Genomic DNA, 21485 nt, shown 5'->3' with positions numbered 1-21485 from the left:
AGAGACAGAAAAACAAGATGGCCAACAGAAATATGCAAGTGGTGTCAAATTGTGACATATTTTAATAATATTTGGGCCCAGATCCAGACACTAGACTCAGTTAGAGTGTTGGAAACGTTTTATTCATTTGGAAAAATAGTTGAATGGGGTTGAAGGTGGGTGGAGGGCGAGGATGGAGGCAGGCTGTGCTGTTAGGGGAGAGGTGAGATGGCGTTCGGGTGAAGACTGAGGTCTGAGATGAAAGTCTTGCAGATGAAGTTCTGGTCTGGCTCGTGGGATCACTGAGGCGCAGGAGAAAACCGGATCAGCGAGGAGCACGAGGGAAAACACAAGAGATATCGCACTTAAATACTTGGTGGACTAGAGAGTTGAACAGCTGGAGATGAGTAGATTGCCATCAGGTGTGCAGGAGAAGTAAAAACGCCCACAACACGCACACACACACACACACACACACACACACACACACAAACACACACACACACACAGACAATCAGGGTAGGAGGAGACACAAGGGAGAACAGGAAAGACACAGACACAGGGAAACACAAGAGAGGGGAGAAGAAAACACTCACAGTTGAGCCATGACTCAAATTTCTAAATAAATGTCTAAAGATTGCTACACTGTTTTCAAAACCATATGTCTGCTCTGTCCAGTGTTTGTACATTTTAATCAACTGAAGTATTATTTAACCTGCAATAAAGCTCAATTATCAGGTATGTTTTTGTGGTGTTTTCTCGTTTAGTGAAGCTGAGGTCTTGCTGTTTTATTGGGCAGCCATGCTGAGCCTGAGCACTTGCACGAAAGCAGCTGGGAGTTCACTGCACCTTGATGGTACCAAGTAGAAATGTGCTGTGGCTGTGGAGCTGAGAAGTTTTCTTTACTCATCTGTGGAGCCTCATCAATTCTCTCAAATCCTATCAGCAGAAAACAATGTCAATGTTAGACATTTCTGCAAAACCCTTGTTTATGTTTAATGCCGAAAGATTCTAGCTTTCTGAGATATCTGCATGTGGCTACAACAGTATGGTTATGGTTGGGTTAAGGTCACAGTTATAAGTAATGAAATATGGTCATGATATGTTTGGGATTGGTCAACAAAAAGGCGGGTGTGTGGCGGGAGGCAAATGTCAGTCTCCTGTATGAAAGTCTGTTTTGATCCAGGTCCATCCATCACCCTAGCCTCTTTACTTTCTTGCTAAGAGGCACATCAATCCACGCGTTGGCAATGAACTTTGGCACGGGACATAAATCGTGAGAATCCAATATGGATGTAATTCCTATGGATAGTGGGCTGTGTGTTTTATTTATTTTATCCTCTCAGGATTGTCCTGACCCCAGGGGCTGTGTGTCCTCCTGACACTGGATCTATAAATATGATGCAGAAATGCAGCAGCAGACAGGAAGTGTCAGTATCCCGCCCACTACTGCACAACTCATTGAAACTGTTACTCTTCTCTGTTTGTTTTTTTTTTTTGTAATTGGTCCTCAAAACATTTGTTTCTTCTCCTCAATCTGTATATTTACATGCTCATGGCTGGTTTTCAGTCTTATACTAGTTTTAATCAAGCATCAACCTCCGAGGCTGAAAAATGAAGCTAACATAGAAGTGTTAAAAACTGCAGTTCCTCTAATGACCACAAGAGTCTGGCTCCAAAAGCAAATCAATCCCCACAGACTCCCACGTTAAAATGTCCAATTTACTGCAGAAATAAACATGTTTACAGCCTGGTACAAAAACAGTTTTGGTCTCTATAGCAAATGTCCTCCTTCATGACAACCTTTTATGTAACTCATCTGTTTACATTTTATTAAGGCTTGAAGTTCTGCACAGTTGATTGTGGGCCACTTTAAGTGACAGGTGGGCGAGCATATGCTCGCCACACACCAGCATTCACTAAAGTTTTGGCCCGACACTCGCCCCATCTCTCTGCCCATTTCTGGATTAGCCAGGAGTTAGGTGGAGTCAGGTACTGCCAAAATGGCAACTGCAGAGCAGCCCACTCTGAGCTGACGTCACAGAGGCTACGTCCATCTTTATTTACAGTATATGATTTTAATCTTACTTGAAATGGGGTTTTTACATGGAACAAGAGAAACCTGGTTATTCACATCTCTGTATATGTAATTGTAACAGTATTTAAGATTTGGATCATCTGTGTCTCTACTGGGATGATCATCTAAACCAGGATACTTCTGTGCACGTACGTACACTCAGTGGGTGAACACCAGTGAGTCCTGACCTGCTGTATTTGCTCTTCTGTGTTGTGCAATGTAAGCATGAACACTGCTCTGATGATGTTTGGGTATGTGGTTGTCCAGGTTTGAAAAATGCAGTGTATTATGTTTTACACAAATCCTTTGGCACTTCTTAGAGACCCCAGCCACGTATCTCATGACACTGTGGTTCTATTTGGTGTTGCGTTCAGGATCACTTTTGGTTTGGTGTTCTGTGTTGACTTCATCTGGGTTTTGACAAAGGGCCAGTCAGTCAAACCACAGGTTTTCAAACTGATGCACTTCTGTCTCCTGGTTTCAACCTCAGTGTTTGTTATTTTCTCGGCTCCATGATGACTCAGCTGATGTTTCATCGGAGAAAAGTGGTTTCCACTTTTGTCTCTCGGAGCTGGCAACTGCTTGTCTCTGATTTGGTTTTCCCCTCTCCTTTGCCACGAGCGTTGCGTCCTGGCCAATCATATTCTGTCTCTGAGGTGGGTGTGGTTAAAGTTAGGTCATACATGACAACACCCATCAATCTTGTTATTTTGAACACCACGCTGGTTTCTAACTGATCTGTTTTATAACTGTCAAAGAATAAAAGGTTTTACAAGACTGGACAGAATCTGTCTGAGTATACACTTGAACTAAACTCGCACTGTGTGTAGAGTGAGGAGCTGCAGGGTGACGACTTAGTACTTTGTTAGCAACATGTGTCAAGTTGCTCCAAATGATTATAGTCATAAACCCTACATTTACCTGACTACGCTGTGAGCCTGTCTCCAATTATGTCAGTCTGACTCCCCATTAGCCATGTGGTGTGTGTGCCTCTCCACAGGCCTTACACATTCATTATTAAGCAGCTCCTGATGTTTTGCCGGTGTCAGGTACCCGCACGATCCCCTTCACTGAACCAGACTGTGTTAGGATCCAGTTCCAGTCTCTGTGACCTGCTGGAGCTGCTCCTCAAGCTACTGAGCTCCACTCCAAACTCTTTTGTTAGCTCTGGATGTTGTCTCTTCACCCCCGGCTGACTTTCCCATTATTTGTTTCGGCTAACTGTCGATGGAGCTGGGAAGCTTAAAATGCACTTGGATATTTCTCTTGGCGTGACGTTGGGGCAGTCTGAGCTCTCAGGAGGTATGGTGCTGCTATCATCTTTTTTTTTCTTCAAAATAAGAATTACAGGCACTTTTATTGCTGACCATAAAGCACTGAGACAACAAGCATTTAGCAGGCTTGTGGTAAAGCAGTATAGTTGTTTATGCAGCTGAATTTCATCTTATTTGGGGGAAAATGTGTCCCAGGCTCCTCTGTTGTTTGAAGAATGAGGATTTAGCAGATGCTGGTATGATCGCTCTGCCGTCCCTTGTAGCTGCCATCAGTCGTAGAAATCTGTCCTCTTTTATTAGTGTGACACTGAACAGGGTGGCTGATCGTAGCCCACGCTCAGGGTTACAGGTCTGTGTGTACGCGCAACTTGACCCCATCTGATCTCATCTCCATAAGCAATGCAGGTTGCCTAGAAACTCCCGTGAGGGCAGAGTGCTTAGCTTCCATATTATTATGCCAGAGGAAAGAATGCTCCCAGACCTAAATAGATTGCACAGTTTTCTGCCTTACAAGGGAATCTACTCATCCACTGCACTCAGGAGTGTGCTGGGGAAGGACTCGAAGTTTTCATATCCCAAACTGGTGCACACAGAGACTCGAGGGTAATTAAGGCACGCAAAACAAAAAACAAAATTGGCCTAATCTCTAGTAAAGTTTTTTATAGAGTGTTTTTACTGCATTCACTGCTGAGAGTAGCTGTGTGTGTGTGTGCGTGTGTGTGTTTGATGCTGCTGTTGTTATTATGTAACATTTTAACCTGCATGAATGATAAAGTTACTTTTGCAGTTGATTATTTTTCTTAATACGCTTCAGTAAAGTGTGTTGACTTTGTAACCGAGATGAATTAAATCCAGGTAAGGTTGCAAATAAAAATAAATGTGGATTTCTGCACTCTTAATACACTCACAGCTTAAAATACAAGACTCTTTCAGTAAATACTATAAGATTCAACTTTATAATTAAAATGTACAGATAAAGGCTGGTTTAAAAGCTCACAACAAGTAATAAAAAGAGGCTGGGTTAAACCTCATAGTTTTCTAGGGGGACCAAAACACCAGGACATGCTGGTGCACAAACCAACACAAACACACACAATAAAAGCAAAAAAGGGGATGATGGTGCACTGTACTGCCACCACGTGCAGGGAGGAGAATGGACCATTAGTGTCCTGTAAAAGTGATTTCTGTAAATATGTACTGCTCGTTTCTATCGATGACTTTACTGTAAACTCTTTCGTTCCCGTCGGGTTGCTGTAGAAATGATGACGTTTCTCCGGTGATCTGATTGGTCAGTAGTTTGTCTGTTGACAGTCAGTGCTCCTCACACCCTGTTAAAAATACTTATATAAAAAAACAAAACAAAGCTAAAATATTTCAAATTAAAGGGTTACATTCAAGAAACTTCAGACTTTCACATTTGGCTCCTTGAAAAAGTAAGAAAACTTTAGCTTCGTAAAGGTCGTCAAAAGTGAGATGTTCCTGCTCCACGTACCTCGAGGCCCACAGTGGATGGAGTATGAAGTATGAGTGACAGAAGTACAGTGGAGCAAAACTGTGGTTCAGCTGTCAGGCACTCTCACACTACTGGAGCATTTTACATGTCAAGCAAGTCCATCTCCTCTGTGGAGGCTGGTGACAGATGCTGAACCGAGTCTCTCCTTCTCCCAAATGGATTTTTAGAGTCAGAGAGACTCAAATGATCCATTAAGGAGACATTGTAACTCACTTCTCAGCAGCTTCACCATCACTTTCCTCCACTTTTTAACACTTTTATCGCCCCACAGAAACTTTTTGTAACCTCTTATTCATCTTTCCTTGTTTTGTTGTACTGTTTAAATCTTAATACACATTACATTGTTGAAACGTAGAAAGATGACCACTTGTTAATATACTTTACACCACAGTCTCTTTTGCTCTTGTAGCGGTTCAAACCTAGAATTCATTTTTATTTGGCGCAATATATTTTTGGCGTGGATCTTCCTTTTTCTTCTTCTTCCTCAGCCTCTTCCTGTCCCCATGTCCACAATTGTCGTTGAGCAAGACTCTGAATCCCCATCACTCCTGCTGGTTATAGGCGAATGCTTTTCATGGTAGGGTGTGTGTATGAATTGCAGGGTAGCTTCCTGCAGTGTAGGAGTGTGTGTGTGTGTGTGTGAATAACAGGCAAATTATGAAGCACTTTGGATAAAAGCACCACACAGTTGTGGTCCAAAGCAGTCTATAATAATTAACAAATATAATTGTTGTTGTCATCATGATCATGTGTTTTACAAATGATTGTTGAAGGGGTTAAAAATTGGCCCTTGAGGGAAAGAGAGGATGGATGATGTGCAACACTGGTCCCAAACTGGACTCGGTCTGGGTCTGTTGCCATTAAGCGGTCAGCGTCTTAAAGACCAAAGCCACCGTGACGCCCCTCAAAGCATCTTATTAAATATTCCCATTATAAGGACAAGACTGTGGCTTCTTGTGGCATTCAGAGCTGCAGTCTCTGCACCACATCTGAACCTCTCATGAAGAAATGTTTCCCTGTTATGAAACTCCTTACTCTGAAAAACCCATCTATCTGGAGAATGGTTAATGTAACTGGAGTCTTTGTACAGTCCATGTTGTTACCTACTTTACCCACAATCCATCTCCCATGTTACCCCTTGTCATATTCTCCTCTTCTCCATTTCTTTTGACTCTTTCGATCTCCCTCCCAAACACTGTACAGCCACTTTTTGTAGTAAGAATATATGTGCTTCCTCTCCGTCCGCCTACATATTTATTCCCGACATCTGTGTGTCTCAAAACTGAGACGTTCCTCAACCCCCCTCACCATCACCTGGAGCCATGTCAAGACATTGTCACTGTTTTTCTATCATTAGCTACACAGCTGTAGAATGTGGCTTTGTGTGTCTTTAAATTCAAACTTATTTCCCAGTATCTGTGAAAGAGCAGACTGAGTCAATGTACAGTTCTCTAGGTGTAATATTCTGGTGTGTGTGTTGCGTCCTCGCTCGCATGTAAAGAAAACTCAATGATTGGGAGAATGTGGAGTTAACTATAGGAGCTGTCAGTGTTTCCCGTGGTGGTTCCCACTGTTTTTCACTTGGGTGACAGAAATGATTGAGGAGAAATCTGAAGGACGTATTATTTTTTGACAGGCCAGCGGAAGACCTGGATGTAGGCAGAGGGAAAAGTAGTGGGGCCGCTATTTTAAGACATACTTGAAAAAAATATTAAATATCAAGTTTTGACATACTTCACAGCAGATTGCATGTGTTTGCACGGTGCATTAGTCCGACAGCTTCATAAAATAGGGAGTGTCAATTTTATAAGAGTCAAATAACTTTCCAGTACTGTAAGATTCCAGCATGTTACAGCCTGTTGCCAACGCAGGTGAGCTTGTTGTGAGAATTGTATTAATGTGAGACATAATGTGAGTCTTAGTCAAACACTAAACACAGCTTTAAAAGCTTTGAAATAATTTTGATTCCTTTATTAATACCACAACAGCTGTGCTCACTGTAAGTTAACATCAGCTACATTGGACCCTAAATGCAAAAGAATTTTACTGTTAATGAATAAGAATAAAAACATTCATTAAACTTCTCAAAACAACAGCAGATTCCACCTCCATCTGGACACCCTTGTATTTTATACGACAGGGCATTAGGGCCATTGTAGGTAAGAAAACAAAACAAACAAAAAAAAGAATTACAGGGAAAGGAGGATACATTAAGACTAAAGATCATATTTGAATATTTACAAGTAACAAATTCAGATATTCTCTAAGGTTAATTTACAAGAAAGAACTCGCAAATTTACATGAAAACCCTTAAATACTCTGAGACTATAAAGTCATACATTTCTGAGAGAAACCTCAGAAATCAGAAAAAAACCTTTGTCAAGAACCACATCGCTTCACTTTGCAAGGTTGGGTCATGCTTGATCAGATCTAATAATTGCTGTGATTTCGGTAACAAATTATTAGCTAGATGTGTGTGTGTGTGTGTGTCTTTCTTGTAAATTCAACACTGTAATTTTTTTTTACCTACAATGGCTCCTACACAGCGTCGTACTTGTGCTCTTTATGTTTCAAACACTCATATTTTCACAAAGTTTGGTTGAATATCTAACTTGTACAACTTTGGGGTCAAGCACAGTGCAACAACATGAAAGCAGTGTACTATTAAACTATATTTGCAGAAGTGAATTACACAGCTGGAGAGTTTGAGTCTCTTTGGGTTAGTGAGTCTCTTTCTGAGAAAGTCAACAGACACGATTTCAAGGTGAGCACAGCCATTGTTCTTCTTCTGTGAAGATGACTTTCAACATACAGAAGGAGTGTCAAACACTCTTAAATGTTATATGGCTCCATAAACCTTACATTTTCGTCAAACAGTTGTGCAGTAAATGTAACTGTACTTACACTACAGCTGATCCTCGGCTGGTTGTCAGCATTTGCTCTGACATTCTTCGTGGTTTCCAGTATGTTACGTTTTACGCTCACCAGTGCTGAATGGGGCAATAGTAGCCTGGAGGTCGGGCTTGCGTCCAAGAAGTTTTCCCAGAGGGTCATTCACTTCCCTGGACAGGCTGGGAAAATATGAGCAGGCAATTCCAAGGCAGTGACTCCCAGTTCCTCCAGTAAAGCTGTAGAGGAACGGCTCTACTCGCTGACTGAACCGAGCAACACTCAGGTGTGGACAAAGCTGCGTTAATGTGTACCTGGGTGTTGTTAGAGAAGAGTAACATCTGAAGTTTGTTGTTCTTGGTCACACTGGAAAAGTTAGCTCCACTTTTATATTTGGTTTGGTTAGATTCACTTTGAGATTAAAAATAAAATAATGAAATAGTTTGAAAACAGAAACACAAACATGCTCAGTGTAAACATACGAGAAAGAAGAGTAAAAAAAAAAAAAAAAAACCCGGTTAGACTTTATCCAAAATATACATTTGGGACACTGTTAATAAACTAAATACAGGTATTTTAGCTGAGTGTCAGCCTGGCTAAACATAACCCAATCTTAAAATAAATTGGACATGCCAGTGTTATCAGTGGAATGCTCTGGATTTAGACCCAATGAGATAATGGGCAAGAGGGTAAGAGGTTGTTGTGTCTGGAGAGAAAAGCATGTTCTTGAATGTCTCAGTGCAGAAGAAACACATTGATTGACGATTTCAAAATGTATTAGGAGGAAGTTCATCATACACATGGGCTGTAAAATCCAGTCAGCTAAATGCATGTTAGCTCATGTTGTGTAAACGGAGCCTGTAGTGTTGTAATATACCTGGAGAAACTTGAGCTGACTCACCAAACGTTCAAGCGGTAGCAGTTCACAGCAGGCATTATCTGCTGCCCTGTGTGGGTCTCTCTGTCCAAGTACAAGGGCCCACTTTCAGCCAGCCCACTGTGTGTGGGATGGGAATGTTGGGTCCATGGCTCAGCACAGCCTGCTTCCAGCTTGTTCCCACCCAGCCACCCATGCAGTACCCATCGAGCTCTGCTTTCCTCTCCACATGACAGTTCTGTGGTGAGACTGTGACCGCTGTCTCCTCCTGCGAACCCAGTCTCCAGCTCAATGACAGGATGTGAGCAGCACGGCACCGCCAAGTCGCCGATTGCAGAGCATGTCCACTGTATTTAGAAGCCAGAGGCCAGAGACAGCTGCTTTAGTCGAGGCTTTCTTCAGCGTGTGTGAGTCAGGACAGCAACAGCAGGAGGATTAGAAAAAAAAAATTGCTCAACTGCTGGCAGTTCTGAAATAAAGCCAAACCATAAGGAACTGGTGACACAATGAGATGCTTCTGAAAGAAGAAGAACGTTAAACGTGGAGTACATAGCCTGACTCTCTGCATCCCAGTGATGCAACCTGGTTTTTAGTCTCTCAAAATGGTGAGTGACTTCACTTGTTTCTCCAGTTTCTTTGCAGAGTTCGATTTCTTTTGTTTTTGTCAAACACAAATTCATTCCTTTTGGCACAACAATGGAGCTAAACCACAGTGGTGTGGTACTTTTCTGCAGAACAGTTTTTGTATTCACTTGGTGGTTTTTACCCAGAATCTGCCAGAGGCATTCAGCTTCACCAAAGAATTTTATAAAAAAGTTATGGAAATGTATTTTTATCGAGTGATTCTGCAGTTGTGGAGAGCACAGACAGTGAAGTCAGCGGACAATGAAAGCTTGGGGGCACATTAAGCTGCACGTGCGCTCATATTTGTGAGACAAAAACTAGCTAAGAGTTAGAGCTACGTCAGAAAGAATGTAGCATGTAGGGACTAAAGCTTTTAAGTTTCCCCCAACATTAGGAGGGTGCAGTGTGGGTGGACTTATATTTTAATTTAAGAAAAATATATACTAGGAGTCAAAGTGAATTTTGTAGAAAGTTAAGGTCCCCTTATTGCATATATGCTAAAAGTGCTAACTGTTCCGTTAGCTTTTTTCAAAAATGAAACATGTCGCTGCCTTATTGCTTCAGATGAATGAGAATCTATTTTTAGTATCTACTTGCTATTGGGTTTTGAACCATTTTTGACTTTAACAAGACTTAAAAGAGCTATCTGTAAGCTTTGCTATGGCTACATAGCTAGTGTTAGCATTAACCGCTGTTACCAGTCTAGAAGAAACCTTTTGAATTCAACATTAAACTTCTTCCCTTCAATCACCAAGAGCTGTGCCCATTGGGTTAAAGCAAGTTAAAGCCAGTGTTGACAATTGTGTCTATAACTTCATTTCTTCTACTGAAGCTAGCACGCTAACCAGCTACCCCAGCCTATTTCAGACATGTTGTCACTCTCTGATAGCGACTCACTGTAGCTCTGAAGATGTATTGCTGCGCCGGAACGTATTATAATCTATTGTTTTGTAAAGACAATAAGACAAGCTCTTGTCAAGCAACAATCACCACCACCTGCTCCTGGCAAGAAACCATGTTCAGCGTCAGAGAAAACTTACAGCTTATTCAGCTTGTTAGCATTCAAAATGTTTTTCCACCTGCACCTGGACTATGGTCATTGACAAGTGACTGTTGATTGTCACAGCTCACTACTCCAATGGCCTCATGCTGTGTCCATGTTGTATCGATATTATTGGAATTATGAATATCACAACAATCAAACAAACATGGATGCCTCATGTCAGCCAAAGACTGTTGTTCTGTGTAATTAAACCCAAGTTTAATGACTATAGCGTTAGATTGTCGATGCACAGTATTTTTTATCCTTCTCTCCACCAACTCTGCAATTATATAACCACACTGAGTTCTCAGATAACTCATGTCGTTAACATGGGAATCTTTCCCACCTCTACCATGATGTGACTTCACTATCAGTCCGTGAAGCTGGGGCTTGTAGAAAACGGTGTTCAAGGCTGAAAAAAAAGAAAAATAATGATGATATCAAATTCTTTGTCTTAATTTTTCCATTTCCTGTCTAAGAAAAAGAATCAACATACTTGATTATGTTGTAGCACTAGATATTTATATTAGTACTTTATTCTTGTCTCTGTCTCATTATATAGGTAATTTTCTATTATTCTCCCTAAACTTGGTCAAGTTTTACAGTCAGAATACATGAAGGCTACTGAGCTCAGATTAAAAGAATCCAGATGACTTGTGTTAAATGCAAAGTTGGCGTGACAAACTAGGAACAGACACAAAACATCACTGGAAAACTGCTGGTGACAGAAACATGCACACAAAGACACACCAACATTTAAATCCCCCTCTACACACATGCAAAGAATAAAAACAAGTGCTGCAGTAAATCTGGAAAGCACACCCTGGTGATTTCCTTTACACACACACAAGTCACTGAGTGGTTGTTATTTTACCCGGCATGTGACATGAGGCTGAGACAGAGGTGTCCTTTGTTTGGCTTACCTACAACCGACACGTTCTCCCCGGCAACCGAATGGGGAAACCCACAGGGCCGCTCAGGTTTCAGCCCAGACATGAAAAGAAATGTCCACCACAGCAAGAAAATTAGCTGGGATCTTGTCAAAGCTGACCATCTGCTTAGGAAACTCATATTTGTGTAGCACTTACAACCTTAACGCACTTGGGGACTTTTTAATTGTGGTGCCTGCAGCTCCGTGAAAATACCTTCATTATTTAAAATAAATATAAGGCACAGCTTTAGCTCTAGTTGCTACGTTACGTAAATTATTACAACATAACAACATTGTGTGCAAAATGGAATCATGCAGGATGCTGTGAAAGAAACAGTCTCAGAGGACCCCCCCCCCTGCATGGTTTGCAGTCGGTGCCCTCTCACGGCAGAGATCACTTCCAGCGCAATGGTCCTTAACACGGCACTTAGTGGCGCATGCTAAGTGCTCAGGACTGAATTGCTTGATTGGACAACTCATCTCCATTTGTGTGGTAATCCACTGAAGAGCGCTGTTACGAGCTGCAGGCTCATGTAATGGAATCTGCTGGATCTCTGTCTCCCTGGCTGTGACCCTGTGCTCAATTACAGGGCCAATATAATTTATCTACACCTCTATTGTAATAATTATTGTGATTATATCAGAGCTTGTTTGATGGTATTCTACTGCGTAACCGCACTGAATGTTATGGATGTAGGTTTTTTTCCCTAACGCAGGGTTTTTACTGTCAGTCTTCCTCTGTCCTGGCACAGCATTGGTCTAATTTCTGATCCGCTGTGATGCTCTCTCTGAAAATGGCCCTGGAGGAGCCATGCCAACACTGCAGTTAAAGGACCCCCTCCTCTCTCCCTGTCTGTCCCTCCCTGCATCTTCTTCCTACTCTCTCCCTCTTCTTTTTCTGTCTGTATTATGACTATCTATCTCTTCACCTATTCATCTGTCTGGGTATCTCTTTAACGAAGTCAATGACTCACCCCCCTGAAAAATCCCCCATCTTTTTTCCTCATCCATCATCAAATAGTTCCCTTGTTGCTCATAATTACGTAACCCGGGGAGCAAGTGAAGCAAATAGTAAAACCAAAATTGCCAACTCCTCCGATGCGCTGCTGTGTCTGATCCTCTCAGAACTCTACAAAATGTATCAGTTGTTTGGTCATTTTAGCATTTCAGCTTGATCACTGCGGCACTGCAAAAGCAGGCCGACATGGGATTGAATGTGTGACATCGAACATGCATCACACATCCCTCTGGTCTCAATTGCTTTAGTATGAGATCTCCTGTTTATGTCTATCGATCACCATAACAGCATTTAGTAAAAAGCAGGACACTGCAGCTCAAACCTGCCCTGTGACACTTTCAGGGTGTGTGTTTGTGTTCGTGAGAGAGAGAGAGATAGTCTCACTTTGTAACTACCTGCTAATTATACTCCACAGTAAACATGAAATTTGTAACCACACCACTGCAGGATATCATTAACTAAAAGGATTAGAGTGTGGTTCAGGCAGGAGGGCATCCGCGGCTTCTCCCGATTGAAAATGGACTAATCTAAATGGGATACATCAATAAAACGGTGGAATAAAGTTGCGGGCACTTAAAAGCGTCAGCCCCTTTTGCTCAGGCTCAAAGTAGAGAAGAGAGTCACTGGCTGGCAGCCAGCCAATAAATTAGAAGATAAGAAATATTATTCCACTGGCACACCAGCAGCTTGCAGCTATTTAAAACAGGGAGGTTTATTGATAATTGAATTACTTGGAGGAAAAAAAAAAGACAAGACAAGAATAGAAAGCTTGGAGGCGGATCAATAAGGAGATATTGTAGTGGATAATGCTGCGGTGGCAAGCACCACAGCCAGGAGGATGCGGAGTGTGTGCTCATATGTGTGTATGTTGAATGTTGCTGTGTAATGATGCTGTTACTTTTGATAAAATTAAACTTTTTCCAATGTATTCTCACATTTGACAGAAAAATAAGATGATAACAGGAAGAGACCATAAGGTTCATGTCCTGCAGCCTGGACGTTTACGTTGCATGTGTTGTGTTTCAGGTGCTGAACTGTAAGAAGTAAGATGGCCTCTGACAGAATGGCGACTCCTCAGAGCAGCTCCAGACAGAGCAGCTCGCTCTCTTCATCTCCAATGAGGCAAGTAGCAGCAGTGTAGTCTGACCACTGTGGATCTTAAGTAGCTGCACGGCACTTTCTTTAATGCGCTTATTCAGGTCTGATCTGAAGTATACACTCAGAAATCACTAAAGAAACATTTTCCCGCTTGTTTCTTTTGTGCTTTTCTAAGCATCAATAACTTACTTTTAAGTGTATTTCCATAGAGCTGCTTTATGTGCTTTTTCAATTTGCTATTGAAATCAAAAAGGTTTTTTTACTGAGGTGGAAAAGTCGGTGTATTGAAAAAGAGAGGATGAAATAAAAAGAGCTGAGAAATACAGATTTTTTTGAATACATCTTGACATTGCAGTCGGCATCTTGACATTTTTCACTTCTTTGACTATCTTCAAAATATTCGTCTCATGCTGCTACTCACAGATATGTTACGTACCTTCACTCCAACCTTCAAGCCCAAAAACTACAAAAAATAAGTGTGTGAGATCAAAACCACGGAGTCCATCTCAGCACAGTGGCTGATAAGAGAATACGTCGATCAGAAAAGACAAATTCATTTACTCAAAAGTTACAAATGCAATCTTAGGTGAGAAGCAACAATGAAATATCCTGAGCAATGCAGTAAGGGGTCCTGACTTTGTCACGTACTCTTGAATATATTTGCATAAAGATAATTGCTATGATGCACATTTTATTTTGCTGAAATTTCAAAATACACTCAAACAGGTGTTTTACTGGTTTACTGGAGTTAAATAATGTCACCAAATTTCATTAAGTAATAAAGTTGATAAAGGCGTAACTTGTAAGGGGTGCAGACATGGCTTTATAGGGACATTAATAGAAACATAAACCAATGTAGTGGCGCAATGATGCATTTTTGGGTTTAATCTTTCCTGTATAGAGTTTGCATGTTTTGCTTGTGCTGGCTTCCTAACCATAATACAAAGCCTAAAGAGTTAATTAGCAACTCTAAATTGTGTGACTGTGAGCGTCACTGGTTGCTTGTCTCTATGTGTCAGCCCTGTGATAGACTGGCAACCTGTCCAGGGTGTGTCCATACCACCTGCGACCCTAGATGGAGCGATGAAGCTAATGAATGAATAAACCAATGTAAATATATACTACTTATACTTGTCATCTTCGGGCTCCAATACTAAAGCTATTGGTGAAGAGCTGTAAATATTCTTTTCTGTGGACACACACACACACACACACACACACACACACACACACACACGTCACATACATGTAAAAGCACACCAAAACAACATACTGATAATAATAACCATGATAGCAAGAAATAACCCTCCTGTTTCATCTGCAGATGGGGCCCCCAAAAATGCAGCCTACTTTGGTGCCTATCTCCTTCTGATAATGTGCTGTAATGGTGGCGGTGGTGTGAGAGACGCTGGTATCATGGCAGCTGTCGTAGGAGCAGAGATTGAGGTTTACTGTGGTGATGGGGTGTAGTTGTGTCATAAGTCATCCTGAGCTGTATGATGATGAATCACAGAGATGTTTGGTAACAGATTAGACTGCTGTGAGGAAAGCAGGTTGTATTTGGTTCTCGGTGGTGCATGAGTCAGGAGATACAGACAGAAATGCTCTCAAACTCTCTCAAATTCAGGAATAATCATTATTGAATCAGCACATCAAACGTCAGATCTTCTTCAGAGTGTGATTTCCTACTCAAGTGCTAAAATAACAAGGAACCAGGCTTTTAGACCATTAATCACTTAAGCACCTCTTCCCCTTGTACAGCTCAATTCACTGACGGAACAAAGAACTGGATAAAAACCCATATATTCAATGAAAAAAACAACTTATCATATGATAATAATACTCTTAAATAGCCAACTCAGAAAGTTTAATCCTTGTCACTTTGATGACAGAGAACTGAGGAAGGTCTGTAGGAGCTGAAACAGTTTGATGTACTGACTGAATAAAAGTCTCGAACATGAGACAGTCTTGAATGCAGGACTCTTCTCCTTTGAGACACTTGCATAGACAGTTCTTTTCTTACTTAGTTAAAACCTTGGGCGACCAAAGCCGTCTTCTGCTGAAAATGACTCACTTATAGCAGCATTAAGAGAATTCTTGGCCTCTTGGGGGCAGCACAGCAAACGTAAAGGCTTATCAGATGCCCACTCAGTGGTTTATAATACTGGCAGACTATTTTATCTTTTATTGCAGCAGTAGAAACATGGCATTCACAGTACTGAGTAATCCAGTAGGAACGTTTGCTTGCATGTATTGATTGACCAAAGTAGTGCCTTGCTGGATGACGTCTTGTTGCGTTGCAGCAGAAGTAAAGAGCCCTTTGTGTTGTCACTCCTCGCTGTCCTGACAGACTGACTCCATTTAAAAGAATCAGGAAGCTATGTTTAGTCATTCAGGGCTAAAGACACACCAGGCAATATTAACATTCATTTAGACCCTACAAATATAAGTCCAATATCTTGTCTATTAGCATTTTGGTTTGCTAACTGCTAAAGGGAAATATCTGGCTCTTTAGCTGCTAAATGCTCCATTATCATCACTAACTAGTTGGTAACTTTGTGTGTGTGCTGTTTGTTGGTGCTGAACAGGGAGGCTACAGTGGGTTTATCAGATGGGTTCATGAGAGTGTAGCAGCCTTTAAAGTCCAAAGCCAGAAAATCAAAACAAAACAGAAAGATGTTAAAATGCTCATTAGAGCTGAGGGGGACTGCAGTGACCCCTGCACACATTTCATCCATTTCACCCCATGGTTGATATATTACAATACAATATATTATCTAGTGCAGCTTTAAAATTGACAATACTTTTATCAAATAATTACAAGAACTGAATAAAGATCATCGTGGAACTGGACTGAAACTGAGACTGAATGAACTTCAGGTGGTTCATCTGTTGAGAACGGTTGAGGCAGGTCCTATCGACCGGCACCTCAGGAGCTGCTGTGAAAATTCACATCCACACATCCTTCATATCTGCCCTGGGAAATATTTAGTGGCTGATGTTTGATTAGACTTGTTGGTTCAACATCCCCAAACCAATATATCGGCCTTAGTGAAGATCCTAGATCAACAAATTAGAGGCAGTCAATAGCAGGAGGTGTAAAGGTCAAAACCTTAGTGACAATGCAAACAGATCTTCACACTCCCTCCCACGCACACGCACACACACACACACACACACACACACACACACGATGTGAAAACATCTGTCCACAATTGGATTTTATATTTGAGTTGCATGAAAGCTGGAGATTGTAACCAAAAATGCTGAAAAATCTGTCAGACATGTGTGGAGCCAGCACATTCCAATCAGAAACTGAAGTTAAAACAGAGCAGCGCTGCTTCCACGCTGTCCAGTCACGAACAGTTGACGGGGAGCAAAGACCTGCCAGCTAACCTAAACCTGGACTCTAAACAGGCTTCATCACAAACTGGAGGGCCGCTCTTTCAAAAATAACATCAATAACAGTTTGTTTCTTATCACAGCTCTTCATTCTTATCACACAGCACTGATTTATATCTTTGTTGTGAAAGTGCCAGATGCTGAACCCCCCCCCCCCCCCCCTTTTTAATGGGAAAAGCCTCTTCATCAGATGCTGTGGTTGACAATATTTCAGTCACTGATAATAAATTTGAATATATATCTTCTGACAGTTTTGTGTTTACAAATGCTTACATAGCGTTGCGGAGGATGCACGGTGAATGCCCCTGGATATCACATCATTAGAGCTGTCATGCCATACATTGGCAACCAGACGCACACACTCATAAACAAACCGATCATCTCTTACTTGCTTTCTTTGTCTTCTCTCATACACACACTCAAACATAAATCCTATTTGCGCTGCACATGGCAGTAAATCAGCTGATGAAAGGAGCCAAATGACTGAATTGTATTAAAATAAATAGCAAACACAGATGGAGCGCACACACATGCACTCAGCTGACAAACATCTCCACAACAGAACCAGCTCTTTGCCCAGATGCCCTTGTCTGGACAATTGAGGCTTCAGGTTACAATCTGAAAGTGGTTGGCAAGTCATTACAACATGAGCAGGTTAACCAGGTTTCTTTGGCGTCATTTGTCTGTGCATGTGTCTCTTTCTTCATGTTGCAGCTTTTGCTTGCAACCCATGTAGAAGTGTTGGAAAAGTGCGGGTTTGCTGATGCGAGGGAAAGAGACTGAGAGAAGAGAGCAAAGCAGATGGGAGTGTCAGCTGGATATGGTTTAAGACACAGATAAAGACAGAGTAAATCTACATATGCCTGCAATAGCTGTATATTTATGCCTACGGTGCATGTAACCAGGCATGTGTTAGGGCGGGAGTGTGAGTCAGAGAGAGAGAGAGAGAGAGAACAAATGATGGAGAGAACTAGAGGAACAGACTGAGACAGAGACAGAGAACAAGAGAGAAACAAACTTGTGTGTGGTGTGAGCTGTTTTAGGTGAATCTGGTCTTGGCTGCACATTAGAGGCCATCTGAAACATCTGGGAATCAGATGTCTACCCCTGCTGCCAGGATCCAACTGTACCAGTCAGTTGCCACAATATCCCCTTACAATACGCTACCTAAGGGGGAGCGCAGACTCGGCCTGCGGCTACAAAACCAAGGCTTGCATTATGTAAGTTTTCAGTTGAGCTGTAGCCTCCATGTAGAAAAGTGTTATAGGAGAGTTGTGTTTAGCAATATTCTGGTTTCTGAGCAGAAGAGGAATGCATTAACATCCCGTTTGGTCTTTATGTATGCCTACATATTTAATTCTTTTTGGGACAAGAGTGTCCTTGTTTCCTCTTTCAGTTGAAGCCAAAGCCACAACGATCTGGTCCTCAACATCTCACAGCTCATTCTGCCCACATTTCCATTCACTCTGCCCCGCTGGACTGTGGTTCTGTTGTGGTATTTGAGAAAGATTTCCATTTGTTCATTCGTGACATCAGGCATCACACTGCTATATTCATGCAAACCAGACACTGGACGACAATGAAGGGCTACTTCCTGCTTATATCGGGCTGAATGACCTCCATATCAGAAAACTGTGAGGAGGATGTGCAGTCAGATCCAAAGCAGAAATCATAGCATGAAGTAACACATGTTGCTGTTTCTCTCCAAACAAGCTGCTTGTAATACTTCATGCAGTTCATGGACAATTGTAGATGTTGGTTTAAACCATCTGTTTAAGCTTTTATCAAAACCTCCTCACTGTACTGTACCATGAATGCATCCATTTGTTATATAGTTTTAAAGAGAATCAAACCACAGAGTCTTTTATTCAAATAAAAGGGTTTTGTTTTGTTGATTAAAGACAGTAACAAATTTTCATTCTCATTTGTGCCTGACATGAAGAAATAGCTAAAAAGGGGCAAACAAAATAAGTTTGTTTAATTCATAAAGGGTGATAAGAATACATATTACATCAATTTTAAGAGCAGCTACAAAGAGATGCAAACATTTGTCTGAGGAAGCTAAAAGTGTTTTAGTTTGAGCAACACATCCCCCAACATTCACATCCCAAGCTGTTCACTTTCTGAGCGTACGATGTAAAGAAGCAGAGACACGGCTTCGCTCTGCACACACACTCAGTTCGTGGGAGCTAGCTAACAGCTACCACAAGCTGACGTTCGTGTCTATAGTATGTTAACTGTAACCATAAACAAGTAAAAGTCAGAAAAAATGTTTCCATATAAATACATCAAAGACATGGCGTCGCTCCACACGCACAGTCATTGTGTGCATGTGTCAGCTAACATTCCTGCAGTTGGTATATTTAATGTCTGTGGTGAATAACACATGAATATCAATTCATAACATAAGAAACAGTCAGAATTTCTCCACATAAAACAAGGTGAAAATTCATGTCAGTCTGAACGCATGTAACTAAACAGTTTAGTTAACTGAACTATATCAATCTGTATTTTTAACTTGACTGTAGCCTGTTTAAACCTTAATGGAATAGCTAATGTTTTGAGCTTGGTTACATAAGAGTATCTGACAAAAATGAATACTCACAGTCAAAAATATGTTTTCATGAGGTGAAGACAGGTACTTACCCACTTAAATCACTTGAATGATTTAATTAGGGAGGCAACAAATTATTATTTTCATTGGTGCATGCTTATTATTTCATCAATGAATTAATCATTTGGCCTCTAAAATATCTAGCAATGTAAATCTTAATGGTATTACACATAGAGCTAGCAAATTATTAGAAGCTTGAAACTTGAATTGTTGATATTTGTAGATAAAAAAATTACTTTAATGTATCAATTATAAAAACAGTTGCAGATTTCCTTTTTTTTTTGGATTGTCTTGGCGTACACATTTAAATATACCACATACTCAGCTTCATCAATTCAAAATTTTCTGCTGATTCTTAGTTTTCCTTCATAAAATCCACAACTGGTGCATATGTTATTTTAAGTATTTGTGTCTTATCTTATTATTTGTATTTTAAGACATGCTAATTTCACGCACATTCATAAAACCAGACTGAGTTCAGGGGGTCTACGCCTTAATTCAAAACATCAGTGGGATCATTTTGCAGTTGACAGCAAGGTGGCATGACATGCAGGGAAACCATTCATCAAGTGGCCGACTAAAGAGAAGCAGACATTACTCAGCCTGTGCTCATGTTGGTGAAGGGTTGCACTATAGTACCTGAATCACTCCAAGCCTCTAGCGATATGTAGAACAAGACTATTAATAGGCAGCCACCCTCGAAGAACAAATTAGTTCCTGCTGTCCAAAAGCTGCAATGCTTGAGTGACAACAGGTGCTGCAACGCACGGTTTCCAACCTGCTTGTGTGCTGCTAACAAGCACGACACCGCATTGTTAGCTGATACAATATGCAGGGCAAAGATATGACTCTCACTGTGGTTTAAAGCACATTGTTATTGTCCTTTATTGTCATTATCTTCATGATGCGATTAGTGAATGACCCACAGAGCACACACGTTAAGAGATTAATGCTCAGTGTGTTTTCATGCAGACATAGTTGCTGTTTTTAGCCTCATGGACACTGACTCACACCCTGTTATGAGACATTCAGTTAGAGATTCACACGAGTGCTACGATGCTCTTGCGTTTTCCTTTTCTTTGCTCAGTGAGGGTTTCCCTCGGCATAGAGCTGCTGTCAGCAGATGATGCCCTTTGTAAAGCAGCCGGTTTCCACAGAGTGAAGGATTTAGAGAATGCACTCGGTGACTGTAAGTTTCATATGAGTGACACCATTTCAAGTTTAAAGGTCCCATATATTATAAAGGTAGGTATATCCATGTGTTGTTTGATTATAAATCAGGTCTAGTTTCTATAATAATACTGTGAAAGTATCAAAGTGCTCAGAGAAAAACATTCAGATGGTTTTGGCTATTTAAAAGCACAAAAAGAATAGAAGAGTGCTGGGCCACTGCCTCTGACTGTGCTGCATCCTGAAAATATATCTTCTTATGGATATTAAAACTTAAGCTTAAAATATGGGACCCTTAAAAATGCAATTTTTACGCTTCCTGAGAATATTCACCTTATGGTCTGGAGCCTCAGCTGTTCCTGCTATTAAACTTATCCTAGTTATAGCATAAACGAAGATTCATCACTAAATTAAAAGAGGTTGCACCACAGGATCTAGTTCATATAGGCAACGGTTGGTTAATAGTTAAGAAACATTTACTTACTAAATACATACATACTAAATGTCAGATGTAACTTTTGTGTAAGTAACTGACAATATCATATCGTTTGGCTTCTAATAAAGAAAAGTAGAAGGTGATATGGACCAAAACTGGAAATTACGTTACTACTATGTTGTTCTTTATCTGCCATATCATTCCCCGGTGGTGCTATAGAATTTAGTAGATCACTTTGAAACTGGCTAGTAAGAACTAAGAAATACTTTACACAAAAACCTCACTAGCCAACTTCATTTCCAGAAAATCTGCAAAAGAAAATGCTAATTGTTGCACATGGTACCGTTATGAGAAAATGAAGAGTTGCTTCATTGAGACAAACAGCTAATTCTCCAGTTGGTCCCATGAAACAACTGCAGAAAGAGAGGTTGCAACACGATTACATAATCAAAGCAACGCCCCAGTTCAAGCTCAAATGGTGAAAAACAATGTAGTGAACATGATGGAAATACAGCATTTATGTTTGTTTCATGTATTAATA

At 40.9% G+C, this 21485-nt stretch overlaps 1 protein-coding gene across 2 annotated transcripts in view; it reads left to right on the top strand.

Annotated features, from left to right (window-relative positions):
- insc (INSC spindle orientation adaptor protein) overlaps positions 1-21485 on the top strand; it is a 60042-nt gene that overhangs the window by 8264 nt on the left and 30293 nt on the right. The window contains exons 1-2 of one of the 2 annotated variants that reach the window (XM_023400219.2): positions 8910-9214; positions 13251-13346. In XM_023400219.2, coding sequence (XP_023255987.1) covers positions 13273-13346 — 74 coding nt within the window. In that variant the 5' untranslated portion in view covers positions 8910-9214; positions 13251-13272. Of the gene's footprint in view, positions 1-8909; positions 9215-13250; positions 13347-21485 lie in introns of those variants that run through there. The other variant, XM_023400217.2, reaches the window with a different exon arrangement.

The sequence above is a fragment of the Seriola lalandi genome, unplaced genomic scaffold (genome assembly GCF_002814215.2).
Source record: "Seriola lalandi dorsalis isolate HSWRI2012SDOR001 ecotype SW California unplaced genomic scaffold, Sedor1 jcf7180002052274, whole genome shotgun sequence".
NCBI lineage: Eukaryota > Metazoa > Chordata > Actinopteri > Carangiformes > Carangidae > Seriola > Seriola lalandi.
Note: the sequence above shows the minus strand (reverse complement) of the source record. Positions and strands in the feature narration are given on the sequence as shown.